Genomic DNA, 16,946 nt, shown 5'->3' on the forward strand with positions numbered 1-16,946 from the left:
TGAAATCTAAATCTAAATATTGTTGGTTTTTAATTCTATATAATCTCATTTTTTTTCTTCAATTTAAATGAAAATATTTAATATTAAAACCGAAATCAAATAAGAAGATCAAACAAAATCAAAACAAGAGCTTATATTTATAAGACGTATAGTTGATCTCAATCAAAACAAGTTTATTTGGAATTTTTTTTTGCAGCAAGCATATTAAAGTACGACAAACACAGTCTATATAATTATATAAAGAGCTATAAGAGAAGCAACACGGAGACATAATTCGTCAAACAAACGTTGTATTGCAATGTGCATAAATACCCCATTCCTCTGATTTCTTGCAAACATCAAGAATTGTTCACCTGCTTTCTATGAACTTCAATAATTCTGATACACCCTTTGACGTAAATAGATCACCAGTGTGTCAAAGGAGCAAGCTTTTTGTGTGATGGAACAGAAACACGTGTTGTTGTCAGCATTGAGTGTTGGGGTTGGGTTGGGTGTGGGACTTGGATTGAGCACAGGACAAGCTGTTCAAAAATGGGTTGGAGGGAGTTGTGAGTCTGATGAGATTTCTGGGGATCAAATTGTGTTGGAGCTCAACAACAGAGTCATTGATGGGAAGAACAGCGAAGTCACATTTGATAAATTTCCTTATTACTTAAGGTACTTTATTTATAGTTTCATTCATTATCAGTGTTTCCATTTTAAAATGAATTCTAGTGTATTTGCATTTCTCATTAAAATAATCCTGACGGGTCAAAGTGTTTTCAAGACATGAAACAATTTCATGCTAAGTCTTGTGAATTTCATGGCAATTTTCTACGAATCTCACAGTAAATGTGTTGTTTTCTGGCTTCGGTATATGGTTCACCTCTAATGTCTTTTCTCAGATTTTTTGTTGTTGACTTTCACCTCACCACCACTACTTTGTCAACCTCAATCTTTCTTTGATATTCTATTGATAGTTCTGCTCGGGTTTTCAATGTAAAGTTATTTTGAGTATTTATTGAGGAAGACAGATGAGAAGATACAAGGTGATGCCAATATCCTCGCAAGTATGTTAAGACTGTAAATATATACAAAAAGAATGAATGTGAGTCTAGAAATTCATATGTTGCGATTGAAATTAGTGTTTCCTAATAAAAGGACACTTCGGTTGAATACTAGGTATTTCTGTGTGCTATGACACTTTTTTCTAGTTTGGTAATGGCTTAGGTTAAGCATCTCCATTCCTGATACCAGCTTCATCCTCTTATTAGAAGATGCAAACTTTTCTAGTTGTGCTTTTGTATACTTTTTTTAAGTTTTCAGTTAGTACTCATTGAAAGTCATACAAGCTGACATGCATGGGAGAAATTTTTTGCATAGTCCAAGACTGTTGCATGACTTGTATCTGAAGATCCAGATTCTGTTCAAAGTTATACACTTAAACTCAAGGCACAATTCAAGTTCTCTAGAGTTATAAGGCTGACTTGGTGGTTGGAGGGAGAAGCGGGGAGGAAGAGGTCATGGGTTCAAAACCCTCCCACTAACAAAAAACTAACAAATCTAACATCTAACATTTGCCTATAAAAAAACAGTTCAAACTCTCTGCTGTATTTAATGTTTTAATTGGATGGGTGCAATGCTATTGGAATATGTGATTTTCTCCACCAAGATCATACTTTTGTTCTAAGAAAGAAGTTACCAATGCTCGTGGGTTAGATGGGTATTTAGGTAGAAGCTGTAGGTTCAAATCATGGCAAAACCAACTTAATGTACCAAAAAAATGTCATGTTATCTCATAGTCTTCAAAACTCAAAAGTTCCTGTTAATTAGATACTTTTGCCAATTTTAAATTTAGCATGTTATGCAACCTTTATCATAGATGAGATAATTATGTTTTACTGCTATTATATGGTCTAGTTCACAGGTAAGTAAGTTGCTGTATACTAACTTTTAAGGATTTCCCAGGTATAAAATTATGATAAATAATTATTAACTACTGAAAAATAAAATATAAATCCTTTCATGTTTGGTGGTGCATCTTGGATTCTATTGAATTCAAACTCCGGCTTCTTGATTTTAAGTCTTATTGGTTCCAACAATTGTACCTTACACTTGATCAATCAACTTGTTCTGGGTAAAAAATGAGTTTTTAGTAAGGAAAAATAAGCTTAACAGCACTGTAGTTTCCTGAACTAAGGCCAGGCTTCAGCATGGATCTCTATATTTGGATCTGAAATCCTGTTACATGTGGATTCAATCTAACCGTGCAGGAATTTGATGTGAATAACTGTTTTCCTGATTCATACATTTGTCATGATAAACTCCCCCTGGATTGTACCACCCCTTATGTTAGTGCATGTTGATTAAAATGACAGTGAAAGAATCCGATTTGTGTTAACAAGCACTGGATATGTTTATTTAAAACAAGACTTTTCCAAGCACTTGAGGAACCTTCATCCAGCAAGTAGAGCTATTTTGCTTTCTGGACCTGCAGGTATATTACTTACAAGTTCTGTCTTACCATCCAAAATTTATTTTGGTTTTCAAATCCATACAATTGACATTAATTGCTTGTTGAATTTTGAAGAACCTTATCAGCAAAATCTTGCCCGAGCTTTAGCACATTACTTCAAATCAAAGTTACTGTTGCTAGACATTACTGACTTCTTGTTGGAGGTAGCTATTTACATATCACTTTGTCTGCTTTGATTTATGACATATATAGTCATACTTGTCATGTTTTCCTTTGCACAGATGCAGAGGAAATATGGATGTCCCAGAAAAGAACCAGTAAGTTTTGTCTGCTCCATATTTTTCTTCTGTTTGAAGATACTTCACTATTTACCCCGTATTGATCAATTTTGCACTTTGTTGTTCCCTGAATGTATATTCTAAATTGATTTATCGAGTTTGGGATGATTGCGACCATTCCTTTGGTGAACTGCTTTTTACTGTGTTATTTTTAACTTCCCTGAACCGAAGTGCTCCTTTATGAGGTCCCTTAATTTAATATTTACTTTTGAAAAGAACAGTGCAAACATTTAAATGTTTGCTTGTAGTTTGATTTTTCTAACTCATTTACTTATGTTAATAGTGTTTTCAAAGGTCCATATCTGAGGTGACTTTGGAGAGAGTGTCTGGTCTGTTTGGTTCCTTGTCAGTCCTTCCTTCAACAGGCAGAACTAGAGGTACCGGAGGAAGTTGCACTTGAACTTTTTGGAAAAGTTATTCTTATTTTATGATTACTTGTTATGAAGTTTAGTTTAGTCACCATGAGTTCAAAGTAATGAATGATTTGAAAATGACCAAGTTTAGTTTAGTTTCACTTTTGATGTCAATATCTCAGTAAGTGATGATCATAGTCATGGAATTATGAAAGGTCACGAGTATCTATCATCCATGTCTTATGTTTTTGAATTGGCATCAATTGATTATATCTTCCAGTTCTTGTATCCTTTACCTAGATATTGCCAACTTCACATATATAACTATTATATCATTGTATCATGAATGGTAATTTCTATGCAGGTACACTACATCGACAGAGTAGTGAAATTGAAAATTCCAGCAATCCTCCAAAGCTTCGCAGGAATGCCTCTACTGCATGTGATACGATTAGCACTTCCCAATATGGTCCGTCAGATTCAGGAAATTTTCTTAGTTATTATTTTTAACACTTATTTTCCATAAATTCTCTTTATGAGATAACTTTATTCACATTTAGAACTTTAAATTACCTTGTTTTGCTAGTTTTTGAGTCTGCTGCCCTTCCCGTTGTTTGGTTTAAATCATATTTATTTTAACTCTTTACTGTAGTATGCTATGTGTGCTTCATGACAATATAATGCTTTAATTTGTAAATAACTTTATTACTTTATACTTTTTAGCTAGATCTATTTGGTAGGATTCTCTTAGCAGTTTTATGCTTGTGACATGAACCAATCCCAAAAGTCAAAATGCTTGTGTTAAATCCATTAAATTTCAGTCAGATAATACTTTAGGCTTCATTTCATTGCTGCTTATGCCAGAGATTATATTGTTCTTCAGCAGTATTATGCTTATTGTTTTAGTTCATGTTTTCAGCTCCTTTGAAGTGCACAAGCGGCTTCTGTTTTGATGAAAAGCTCTTCGTGCAGTCACTTTATAAGGTGATTTCATCATTCAAAGCTTAGTTTTAAAGCTCAAATTTCTATTGCATCAAAGAATAATATTAGTTCAAATGTTCAATTGACAAAATTTCAGTAAGATGAAATTATGAATAATGAGTAATGAATTTGTACATAGCTGTCTTCACCCCAGAAATTGGCTCCCAAATCCTACTTTTCCTATGCTCTTGGTCATTTGCTTTTTAGAACTTTTATTGTGTCCATTCTGTGTAAGCATAATATCCCTTTAATTTTTTTGTATTGAGAATAAATATCAATTAATCTTACAGTGTCTGGATATATATGTCATAAATACAGTTCTAACAAGCAGACTTATGTAACTTTTACAGGTCTTGGTTTCTATCTCAGAAACCAGTTCTGTTATTTTATATATCAAGGATGTTGAGAAGCTCTTTGTTCGATCAACAAGGCTACACAATTTGTTCCAAAAGTTAATAAAGAAACTTTCAGGATCAGTGTTAATACTCGGTTCCCAGATCATTGATTCTGAAGATGATTGTACAGAAATTGATGAAAAGCTTAGTATGTTATTCCCTTACAACATTGAGATCAAACCACCTCAAGAAGACGCCCATCTTGCAAGCTGGAGAACGAAACTGATAAAGGACAAGGAAAAAAGTCTGTTTCAAGATAGCAGGAACCATATTGCTGAAGTACTTGCAGCAAATGATGTTGATTGTGATGACTTGGAAAAAGTAAACCATGCTGATACTATGCTACTCAGTAATTGCATTGAAGAGATTGTAGCGTCTGCAATTTCTCACCACCTGATGGAGACTAAACATCCAGAATACCGAAATAGAAAATTAGTTATATCACACAAGAGGTAAATATCTCGGCAAATTTCTGTTTAGGCTATTCCTTAAGAGAAAAAGTTTTCTAGTTACTAATATTGGATGTGGGCAGTTTGTCCCATGTATTGAATATTTTCCAGGAAAGTGAAAGTAATCTGGAGAATAAAGATTCAAACAAGGTTAGATAAAAATGATTATACGATGCATACTATACTAATATACTAAATTGATAAAAAATTTATTCATTGATTTGTTTATTATATTGTTAGGAGGATGCTCTTGCAACAAAGAAAGATGGCGACAATGAGTTTGAGAAGCGCATGAGAGCAGAGGTTGTGCCTGCAAATGAGATAGGGGTTACATTTGAAGATATTGGTGCATTGGATGATATTAAAGAATTACTTGAAGATGTGGTCATGCTTCCCCTCAGAAGACCAGACTTATTCAAAGGTGGGCTTCTGAAGCCTTATAAAGGAATATTGCTTTTTGGGCCTCCTGGTACAGGAAAAACAATGCTTGCAAAGGCAATTGCAAATGAAGCTGGAGCAAGCTTCATCAATGTCTCAATCTCTAACATCACTTCAAAATGGTTTGGGGAAGATGAAAAAAATGTCCGTGCTCTGTTTTCACTAGCAGCAAAGGTTGCTCCAACTATTATTTTTATTGATGAGGTTGATAGCATGCTTGGAAAGCGGACTAAATATGGAGAGCATGAGGCAATGAGAAAGATTAAAAATGAATTCATGGCCCACTGGGATGGAATATTGACAAAACCTGGTGAGCGAATTCTGGTTCTTGCTGCAACCAACAGGCCATTTGACCTTGATGAAGCAATTATAAGACGGTTTGAGCGCAGGTAAGACCACACCTTTGTCTTATGGTTGGCATGATCTTCTGTTGATTACTTGTGTCTGTTCAGCAGCTATATTTTCTTTATTAGAACAATCACAATCATTATTTTCATCAGCTGTGGTGAATAGTTGGGTGCTCATAAGAAAGCAAGAAATGTGAGACAAAGATTTCATTAACTTGTTTTTTTTTACAAACACGTAACTTTCCTTTTGAAAGGTCCACTAATGTGTTTAAATTGTTTACTAGATTTTTTTGGGGTACATAATTTCTCACAAGATCGAGTTTACCTGATGTATTCCTTGGATAAATAAATCTTAGCCATATCATTGCACAGTTTGGTTTCCGGATAGGTTGCAAGCCATTGTTTTTAAGATTTGTAAATGATATCTCTGTTAATTGCGATGTTGAGCAGGATCATGGTTGGTCTTCCATCTGCTGAGAACAGGGAAATGATCTTGAAAACTCTCCTAGCTAAGGAAAAATATGAACATATAGACTTTAATGAGCTTTCAACCATTACAGAAGGATATACTGGAAGTGATCTTAAGGTTCACCTTGTTGGTTATTCTGATTCCTTACTTCTAGTTTGTGGTGATGATCTATTGACATTAATTTCTGTAAACAGAATTTGTGCACTGCTGCTGCTTATCGACCTGTTAGAGAGGTACTTCAACAGGAGAGGTTGAAGGAAAAGGTAGTTACCTACCTAATCACTTAAAGTATTGTGAACCATAAACTGATCTCTATCTAATGCAAAAGTATTAGTTTCTGTATTGCTATGTAATAACCATTATGTCATATTTCAGGAAAAGAAGAAAACAGAAGCAGAAGTTCAAAGATCAGAAGATGCTTCTGATGCTAAAGGAGATAAAGAAGATGGAGTGATTACTTCAAGGTGTTTAAACATTCAGGTATGTTGGATGGAAAACTATTCACTTCAATGATTATAATGTACTTCAATTCAGTGTCAAAGATATCTAACTTCATTAGTTTCTGTATTGCTAAGTAATAACCATTTTGTCTTATTTCAGGAAAAGAAGAAAACTGAGGCAGAAGTTCAAAGCTCAGAAAATGCTTCTGATGCAAAAGGTGATAAAGATCACCAAGTGATTACTTTGAGGCCTTTAAACATGGAAGACATGAGACTGGCAAAGAGTCAGGTATGTGGAATGGAGAATTATTCGCTTCAACGATTATAGTGTACTTTTTGGTGTCAGATAATATCGAGGAATTCTAAAAGATGGTTCAAGGAAATTCAAGAACACATATCTGACATTGAGTTGAGGATATTATATAGTAGAAGTTAGCAGTTATATCAGATACGAGCAACAAAACATTCACATTGAGTAATTTATAAATTTCAAATAACCCCCCATTCCATTCTTCAGTGAACATTGCACCGTCCTCTCGTCTACCACTTATCATAGGAATAAATTTACTTATTACCCAGGGTTCAAGATGGCAACACATATTCCAAAGTTAATATCTATGGCATAGAAATTGATAAATGTATTTGTAAATGCAGGTGGCTGCAAGTTTTGCTGCAGAAGGATCAATAATGAGTGAGCTGAAGGAGTGGAATGAATTGTTTGGAGAAGGAGGTTCAAGGAAGAAGCAGCAGCTTACTTATTTCCTTTAGATTGTGGAAAGCTGGTTATGTTTTGGACTTGTATCTATCACCAAATGATACCCTTTAACCAGGGAATGAATCCTTCAGCAGAGATATTGAACTCAAAGTATGGAGTGTTGCACATATCAGAAATGCTATCTGGGTCCCCTAAGAATGTGTAGATCATCGTTCATCAGGTATTTAGGGGTACATTGTGTCATGGCGTGGTTTTGTTTTGGTACATTGTTAATAGATTGAAAAGTGTACCAATTTTATCACAAGTAGTAAAGATTAAAATGAAAGTCCAAGTGTCGAATCCACATGGACTTTGGTTGTACTTAAGTGATACAAATCCAATTATTAAGCAATGAGAAAAAGTAGAAGAAAAGATAAAAAAATTGGAAGTGTGAAATTTAGAGTAAGGCAAAGAAAAAGATAACATGAAAAATAAAGAATAATTTAATGCAAAAAAATGAAATCTATCAGAATGTGATGTTTAGGACCTAGCATGTCGAAACTACTTGTAATATAATGTATTAGATTTTCTCTAATTTATGAAATCCTTGTTTCCACCCGCACCTACTGAATTACCCACCCTATTTTTGGTTTCCCGCATGAAGGACCTAGTTTATTTATCCTTTTCTCCCCAATTTCTTTATAGAGATAAAATAACAAACCACATTAAGATAAGAGATGCAAAAATTCTTGGGCAAAATAAAAATTATTTCTAGTAATGAATTTATTCAGATACTTTTCTCCTGTTCTTTAAAAAATAACTATTTTTCAATGTATTACCCTCTAAACATTATATGAATGATAAGATCATAATAACAACAGATCAACCCAAAGAACAATAATGGAAACAGAATAACATTAATTAGATAATAAACAGAGAATTACATTACAAGCGTTTGACCTCCAAGGCTCCCAACAATGAGGTTTAGCTTCTCATAATCATAAGAGACTTTACACTTCAAGAGCTAGGGATGGATGGAAGAAAGGATTATACAAATTTAATACAATAACAATTGTAAGAAAAATATTTCGTACAAGGTTATGGTAATTATATAAAACATTACCACAATTTAAAAAAGATATTCCATAAATAATTAAATTTAATTTGAAAATGATACAAATTTAATAATTACCCTCTAAACATTATATGGATGATAAGACCATAAAAACAGATCAACAAAAAGAAGAATAATGAAAACAAAATAACATTAATTAGATAATAGACAGAGAATTACATTACAAGCGTTTGGCCTCCAAGACTTCCAACAATGAGGTTTAGCCTTTCACAATCATGAGAGACTTTGCACTTCAAGAGCTAGGGAAGGATGAAAGAAAAGATTGGATGACTAATATCAAGAAACAAGGGAATGACTAAGGAAAGAGGGTTTTTTCTAAGGGAGAGACTTTGAATTTCTTCACTAGAGAGCTTTGAGACTCGGTGTATCTTTTCCTTCTGCTTCCTACTCCTTTTATAGGCCTAATGTAGCTTATTTTAATGCTGACCTTGCGCTTAGCGTGTGCTTTCGTGCTAAGCTCGCATTTGGGATTCCTCGTGCGCCTTCTTGCGTTAAACTTGTACTAAGTCTAAACTTGTCTGCTAAGCGAGAGTGCATGCTGAACGAGTTGTCTAATCCTTCTTGAATGTTTTTTCTTTCAAATTTTTCATCAATTTCCTCTAAAGTGCTTAATCTTTTTCTTTTGACTTATGCTAATAAAAAATTACAAAGATGTTAATTTGTTTGTTATTCCATTTTTTATATATTGGTGAAATTATATCTGTGCATAGAATCTCTGGGTAAGGCTTTTATATATGCTTTTGTTGCTGTAAATTTGTATTTTTTTAGTAAAATTATTTTATATTATTAATATATAACTTTTTTTTTCTCCTAAAATAGTTTGGAATGTTGGGTTTTGGACATTAAAATTTTATAGAACTAAAACAATATTTCAATTTTTTTTTAAAAAAATAACTTTTTATCAGATTTTAGTTACAGTGAGATTTCAGATTAATTGGAGAAATTAAAAAAAATATTTTATCCTATTATACCAAATTCAAAAATCATAAATGCTGAAAAGTCAGCGTCAGAGATAATCTTGTGTTGAAGGCGGTGACCCGTATAAACAAACGAGGGTTGTAATGATCTTTGTGGTTGCATATGAATATGAATATTAATTAGATGGATTAACAAAACAGAGAATGTTGAATTGAATTGAGAAGATGACAAACCCATTAGAGAGATACCAAAAACTTGGGCTAAGCGAGTCTCTACCGAAAACCTACAGATACCCAATTGCGTGCAGAGAGCTAAGCTTTATTCTGAGGGAAGCTTTTCATCAATTCCCCAAAAATTTGCAATCCATCGTCTTCCAAGACACCCTCTCCGCCTTCCGTCTCCTCCCAGAGTATGTTATGCTTTTCATCCTCTATTTATTTGTTTCGTTAATCAAAATATTTAGTCAAATTCACGACATATAATTTTTAATCATAATCTGATAATTTTGGAATTGTGATATCTTCTGTCTTGTATGGTTATTATTGTTCGTTCCACCAGCAATTATTTGAACACCACGGTCAGTTACTGTAGCAATTGGAAAGTGTAGCAATGTTGTTACAACCGATATGTGTGAATGGTTTCGACCGTCTTACAACTTATTGCCGTTTGTTTTGCTGCTGAAAGTGTCAATAGCTAGTGCCATATTTTCTGTGAGCTGAAAGCTTTTTGATTTTTGAATGGTCACAAGCCTCGATGCAGATCACTGAACTACTTCTTATAGAAGTTTAAAAAAAAAACTTGTTTAATCCTTCTTAAGTATTGCGATGCAAATCAACTATGTTTTAAACCTAATATGAAAACACTACGTGAAACTAAAATGGAGGTTAGGGAGGATGCTTCTTTGTGTGGGGGAAACTAAAATGAATTAGTGGATAAGGTAGTTTCCCCCGACATTAACCAATGCAATGAAATTGCTGTTTATTACACATTGTGGGAAGTATAAGCTGGCTGGTAAACTGTAAAAGTATCAAATTGTTAATTACAACCATATATCCTGCTTTTCACTTGAATTTTAGAATCAGAATAGAAAGCTATATTGGGGAATTTTCATTTATAGGAGAAGAAATGTGAAAGTAAAATGAATTGAGCTTCTCCCATAAGCTAAAATTAACTTATGCACATCAACTTTTGGAAAATGCTATAGATAAAACCGAGAAGTATGGTCTTTATCTTTTCTAGGGGTAGCAAGTGGCTATGACTAATTTTAATCCATTTTTACTTTATATTAAATTATTAACTAAGCATCTACCTGCTGTCTTCAGGATCAGCCTGCCTAATTATTTTTTCTATGCTCTAATTTTAGAATACAGACTCAGAGTGCTGTTTCAGCAGTCCACTTCCTCCTTCAGAGTGTAGAAGCAGCACTACCAAAGCAAAAAAAGAATGTGGCTGTAACAGAATTTAAGCATGCAATGGTTGCTCATAAGAGGCGCTGTAAAGCTCACCAGGTAGAGAAAGGTCAGACTATATATAATATAAGAATAAGAAATGCCTTTCTGTTATATTAATGAGGGCAAACTAGTCATGTTTAAGTAGTTTCTTATTCCTGTATTGCAGGTTCATTGCCATTGCCACAAGATATTCTTGTGCTCATTTTCAGTTTTCTTGATATGAAATCTTTAGTCTCAGTGGGGCTTGTCTGCCGGTAGTGCTCTCCTTCTTTTATGTTCATTATGTATACACTGCATCAACCGATTATTTTAGCCCACATCTTGCTTCTTGAGGATGTGAAATACAAGCACCTATTATATATTTTTCTACATTGGACTGCTAATTAAATTTGTCATGAATATTGTTAAATATCATTATCAATATAAATTCCCTCGTGACTCATGGACATTGCATATTTAGGTCATGGAATATAGCTGCAAATGATAACCATCTGTGGGAGATGCAGTATGTTGCACTGTTTGGTGGTCGTGCTAAACTGGTTGAAGGCAAGAACAATAGGCTTTTGCTGGAACCCATAGATACTAGAATCATTACTGATTGGAAAGAAGCTGTTAAAGGAGCATATACTGGTAAGCTGAATGTTGAGGAGATGTAGTTTAACTTTGTTTCTTTTTTCACATCCAATGTATTCTCAGTCAACTAATGAGATAAAAGTATACGATAGTGAGACTGGGAAAATATTATATACATGTACCATCTTTTACTTTGGCATTAGATTCCTAGCAGTGTGTAAGTCAATATATAGAGATGATAATTGCTAACCATTGCGTTTAATTGGTTATTTAATTTGTATTGTTATGCTACAAGTTAGAATTTTTCAATAATTTTGTTTTCATTTTCCTGAAGCACATAGGGGATGGAACTAAAAGTTTATTCTTCATTTCAAGTGTTTTAGGAACGGAATTACAGCTTTAGAAATTATTAGGAATGTTGAGTTTCATGTTATTTGTCAGTTAATTTTTTGTGCTATAAATACAGAAAAGAGTTACTCTTTCTCTCTCGTAGAAAGAGAAACACACATGTATGCATACTTGCACATTCAATTTTTCTCTTCCCTGTTTTAATTAGTTGATTTTTACATAGGAGCATTATCCAGGATATTAACAACCAGTCGGGGATATTGTGGACACTGCAAATCAGTAGTTTGGTTAAATAACTCAAAATGCCCCAATGTACACTCTGGAATATCTGAAATTCAAGATATTAAGCCTGTAACAGCATTCCAGGTATGTTATGTACTGTATTTAGCTGCTTTGTATCAGGTTTGTTCATAAGTATTGATTTTGAACTTAATAATGCTTTTTGTTCGAGTGCATACTTGGGAATATTGACAATCCATTTGTATAGTTATTTGAAGATCAAAGCCTACTTATATTTATACTAGATTGCGTTTTTGTTTATCTCCAGATTCGTTCAAAATAATTTACTGAAGTTAACTAATAATAACTGTAATCTTCCTAATTTCAGGCTGTGGAATATGTTCTAGAGGATTCTCTATCAGTAACATCTTCCTCAGACAGTGATAGTGATTCGGAAGGAGGAACAGTTTCTAGGTTATGGGCATATCCCAAGCATATAAGAAAATAATATGGGACAGCTTTTTGCTTTGAATACATTCACAATTCACAAATGAGTAAAAAAACTCCCAACGTTCACCGGGTTCATATTCATCGAGAAGCAAGTTTTATGGCCCTTTTCATAACCAAAAACAAAAGCTGATTGTAATGTATCTGGAGGCTTTGGGGTAGAAAAATAATTTCTTTAAAAAAGAGAGGTACTTCAGAATACCTCATTTGTGAGTATGAATGATGATGATGATGATGTGGTTGTTGTTGGTTGGAGCAATGGGTCTATCATGTCTCGAACCTGGGACCGGTAATGCTATTGCAACAAGCAAACCATTACACCAGGCTGGGGCAATATGCTGGAATTCAGCTGTCAAGTGTTTTTTTCTTATATATAAAAAGTAGGAAAATTATTACTTGTTATTCATTTTAAAGAAATATAAATATATTTAACTAAATTATCTTTCTCTCAATTATATATTGTTCTTTCTTATTTAGATTAACACAAATATCAAGAGCGCATGATGGTATTTTTTTATTATAAAAAAACATGTTCTTGACTTTTTTAAAATGAACAAAAATTAATATAGAAAATATCAAGAAAATAAGCTGTTGAGAAAACATCCGCTAAAATAGCGTTTGAAATAAATGAAAGAACAAAATCAAAAACCTTCAATTGTCTATCTAACTTTAGTCCATAACCAGTTAGACGATCCGCTACATGATTCTCTTGGTAAGATTAATATAAATATATAAATATTAACAAATAAGAGAAAGTGTGTAAAAAAGAAAATATGAAACAAAAATCTCTTATTAGCAATTTTCAGTATTGGCAGATAATTGTGTAAAAAAAAAGTATTGACAGATAATGGGATGGGAGTAAAAAAAGATTGAAAATCACAATAAAAGTAGAAGCAGAGCAGAGCGATAAGCAGTTTTACTTGAAGCCATCGCAAATGAGTAAAAGAGCTTCCAACTTTCATTGGATTCATATTCATCGAGAAGCATTCCATGTAATATTAAGTCATATATACTCGGGCTCGAATTTACCAAAACAAAAATATACTTGGGCTGGATCTGTAATATATCTGGGTTTAGGGTAGAAAAATAATTTGGCAGTTCTTTTGGGCACCCAACATTTTTGTTGAAATACCAGCAACATAGGTAAAAAGATTAAAATAAGCTTCACCTTTTCTTTAAATATGAATCGACGATCCAAATGACTCATACGGATTAACGATCCATATGAGTTTTTTATTTTTAACTCATACAATCCGTATGAGTTTTTTTATTTAATTTTTTAATTTTTTTAAAAAATAAATTAAAAATTTAAAAAACTCGTACAAATGATTGATCTGTATGAGTCATATGGATTGATAATTCGTATAGTTATACAGATTGTCATTTCATATGTTTTAATTTTAAAAAAATTATTTTTTAGAAATTTTTTATTTACAAAATTTGATAATTAAAAAAATTTGATATTTAATTGAATGATGTATTTAGATATTTATTATAATGATTAAAAATTAAATAAATATGATATTTAATTGAATGATGTATTTAGATATTTTTTATAGCAATTAATAATTAAATAAAATTGATATTTTTTACATATGTAAATATTTATTAAATCTATGATTTTTATTTATAATTTATATATGTAAACAAATTAATTATTAGATAAAAAATAACCATCACAAGATTTATTATGTAAATTTATATATACATTAAATATAAATTAAAAATTTTAGTGTTATATATAACAACATTATTTATAATATAATGTCAATTAATTTAAGTGTTTTATTAATAATATAAAATACATAAATTCAAGCTTAAGAAAGAGAGGTACTTCAAAGTACCTCATTTGTGAGATTGATGTTGTTTTGGTTTTGAACTTGTCCATGTCTCGAACCTGAAACCATTAACATGGTATTGCAATAAGCAAATCCATTGGTCCAGGTTGAGGACAGACAATAACATGGAAAGATTTTAATTATAAAAATGCACACAGGCATGGTTATTGAGGAATAATTAATAGTTAAATATATACTTTCATTCTTTCCAAAATAATTGTTGCCATAGATTTATATATGGAGGAAAATTATTACATATTATTCATTTCAAGGACATTTAATTATGTTTAACTTAATAATATTTCACTGAATTGCTGTTCTTTCTTATTTAGAGTTTGGACGAACATAGTATTAAGAGAGAATGATGAAATAAAAAAATCTTGACTTTTTAAAATGACGAAGAAATTAATATAAAATATATTATGGTAATAATTACTTAAAATAGAAAAAATATATTAAAAGACAGTTTTATAAATATGTTAGATAAGAATTGTAATATTTTTTTTTTGGAATATAGGAGCTTAATCCCCAAACAACACAATCATCAAACACGCTTCAGTTTTATAAATGAATTTAATGCATACTCATATTTTAAATTATTATATAATCATAAATCAATATTTAAATTATTTTAAAAGTCAATTAAAAGTAAATCATTCCATCAACCGGGTAAGGATGATAAGTTGCAACCCAAATATTAATAATTTCCACATAAAAACCCAAATATAATAATGTGTTTTTGTTTACTCAGTCCATTTCTAATTATAAGATTCTTTGAATTAATTCATATTTTTTAAGAAAAATAATTATTATATTAAGTTTGATAATTATTTGTATTATAATTCTAAAATTATTCATTTTTCTCTATCTATTCACATACTTATTTCTTATTAATATTTAAAGAAACAATAATTAAATAAACATATGTAGACAAAAGAATAATTAATGTATCTAAAAATTAAAAAATGGTCTTATAAAAAGCTACAAATAATTTTTTGAAAAATATTTTATAATTATTTAAATCATAAACAACTTGATAAAAAATATAAATTATTATCACTGTGTCAATCATGATTTTAAATCATTGTTGATGTAAACTATTTCTATTCTTATATACTTTTATTAGAGATATTTATATCATTTTTTCCGGTAATAATAAGATGAAGCTGATTGTAATCGCTGGCATCATTCATTTCATTCCCATGTTTTATAGTTTGACTCAGCCAATTTAAAATTTGAAAAAGAGAGATACTTTCTTTCAGAGTACCTCTTTTGAGAGCATGTTATGTTGTTGAACTTGAATGAATTGGAATTGAAAGGATTTAGGGATTGTGGGTGTCTTACTTCGCACCTAGAACCCAATAATTGGGTGGAAAGTGGAAACAATAAATCATTAAATGAGGCTAGACAGACAATGGGGTGGAAACATTTATTTATTTTAAACCGTACATGATCATAAGTTCATAACTATTTAAAAATAGCAAGAATAATTAAATATTAGATAAATAATTAAATTTATTTCTAAAAATATAATGTTGTCAAATTGATTCATCAATGATGAAAAATATAAATTTAATTTTTAAATATATAAAAGTGTGACAAATTAATTCTATTAAATTTATGAAATCATTTTGTTATTAAATTATAATGTTAAAAGATTAAATAGACAATAAATTGTATTTTTTTAAGATTTATTTGACGTTATGTTTTAAAGTTTAGAGAGTAATTAAATTATTTGTAGGACTAATTTATTATATTTTTACATATTTAACAATTAAATTTAAATTTTTTGTTTGGCAATCCACACTTTTAAGAAGAATTTCACTATTTAACCTTAGATATATACTATATTTGTATATTTGTGTGCTAGGTAATCGTTGTTTAGTATATATATAACATGTTAATTTTAAAAACATATAATTATATTTAATTAAACAATCTTTCACTCAATTATTTTTCATTCTTAACAAATTAAAAAATCACAACTATAAAGCTAGAATAAAAGGTTAATTAAAGATGTGCTTCATCCATTTAAAAGTTAAGTAAATAATTGTGTGATTTTAATTTTTCTCAAGAAATTTACAGTTTGACACACTATCATTTGTTTAAAAATAAAAATAAAATTCCGCGGTAAAAAGGAGAGGTAGCTTTTAAGTACCTCATGATCACAGAAGGTGGCTGTGTTCGATGCCAAGTCTCGAACCTGACTACGGGTAAGGTAAGTTAAATATACCATTAGAACAGATTCCAGATCGACAAAATAGTGTACTTAAAGTATGAATATAAACGTGTCTTGTCATCACAATTCACAACATTGAAGAATAAATAATAATGAAACATGTAGCTATTTGATTGGAACCCGGAGACCGGAGCAATTACAAGCTCGTCGTAGTCGACGAAATTGTTGTAGGAAAAGTACAAATTTTGGACGAAATTTCTTGCAAATTTTAATATGCGGGAAATTAAACAATCTCTCAAATTAAAAAAATTAGCAAATTTGTATATGTTTTATTTCTTTTTAATATAACTGAAATATTTTCATTTCTTTTTGCCTGACCCGTGAAACAAAGTTGCAATATCCCCGAAATTATTATCATG

At 31.2% G+C, this 16,946-nt stretch overlaps 2 protein-coding genes across 4 annotated transcripts; both read left to right on the forward strand.

Moving 5' to 3' along the window:
• Nucleotides 1-201: 201 nt before the first annotated feature.
• LOC121172906 (peroxisomal biogenesis factor 6) lies at nt 202-7,954 on the forward strand. 2 transcript variants are annotated; one of them, XM_041005907.1, is made up of 15 exons: nt 202-657; nt 2,358-2,476; nt 2,570-2,658; nt 2,737-2,772; nt 3,077-3,170; nt 3,511-3,630; nt 4,066-4,130; nt 4,478-4,974; nt 5,055-5,121; nt 5,212-5,798; nt 6,207-6,342; nt 6,420-6,488; nt 6,601-6,705; nt 6,826-6,954; nt 7,320-7,954. In XM_041005907.1, the coding sequence occupies exons 1-15, from the start codon at nt 440-442 to the stop codon at nt 7,431-7,433; spliced, it is 2,445 nt and encodes an 814-aa protein (XP_040861841.1). In that variant the 5' UTR covers nt 202-439; the 3' UTR covers nt 7,434-7,954. The 2 variants fall into 2 exon arrangements, with proteins under 2 accessions (XP_040861841.1, XP_040861842.1); XM_041005908.1 differs by having other exon boundaries at nt 203-657; nt 3,511-3,615.
• On the forward strand, nt 7,397-12,947 carry LOC100789652 (F-box domain-containing protein). Of its 2 annotated transcripts, none has more exons than NM_001361650.1 (6): nt 7,397-7,600; nt 10,776-10,930; nt 11,030-11,117; nt 11,324-11,493; nt 12,008-12,150; nt 12,392-12,947. In NM_001361650.1, exons 1-6 carry the CDS (start codon nt 7,533-7,535, stop codon nt 12,509-12,511), a joined length of 744 nt encoding a protein of 247 aa, NP_001348579.1. In that variant the 5' UTR covers nt 7,397-7,532; the 3' UTR covers nt 12,512-12,947. The 2 variants fall into 2 exon arrangements, with proteins under 2 accessions (NP_001348579.1, NP_001276236.2); NM_001289307.2 differs by lacking the exon at nt 7,397-7,600 and adding an exon at nt 9,503-9,821.
• The last annotated feature ends 3,999 nt before the right edge of the window (nt 12,948-16,946 follow it).

Source organism: Glycine max, chromosome 10, assembly GCF_000004515.6.
Source record: "Glycine max cultivar Williams 82 chromosome 10, Glycine_max_v4.0, whole genome shotgun sequence".
Lineage (NCBI taxonomy): Eukaryota > Viridiplantae > Streptophyta > Magnoliopsida > Fabales > Fabaceae > Glycine > Glycine max.

Bases quoted from the DNA above. Each gene is read 5' to 3' on its own strand.
- LOC121172906 (XM_041005907.1), top strand. From the start codon at position 440: ATGGAACAGAAACACGTGTTGTTGTCAGCATTGAGTGTTGGGGTTGGG. The intron at 658-2,357 runs GTACTTTATTTA...TTAAAATGACAG, and splicing joins AAATTTCCTTATTACTTAAG to TGAAAGAATCCGATTTGTGT. The intron at 4,131-4,477 runs GTGATTTCATCA...TAACTTTTACAG, and splicing joins TCGTGCAGTCACTTTATAAG to GTCTTGGTTTCTATCTCAGA.
- LOC100789652 (NM_001289307.2), top strand. From the start codon at position 9,637: ATGACAAACCCATTAGAGAGATACCAAAAACTTGGGCTAAGCGAGTCT. The intron at 10,931-11,029 runs GTCAGACTATAT...CCTGTATTGCAG, and splicing joins AGCTCACCAGGTAGAGAAAG to GTTCATTGCCATTGCCACAA. The intron at 11,494-12,007 runs GTAAGCTGAATG...ATTTTTACATAG, and splicing joins TGTTAAAGGAGCATATACTG to GAGCATTATCCAGGATATTA.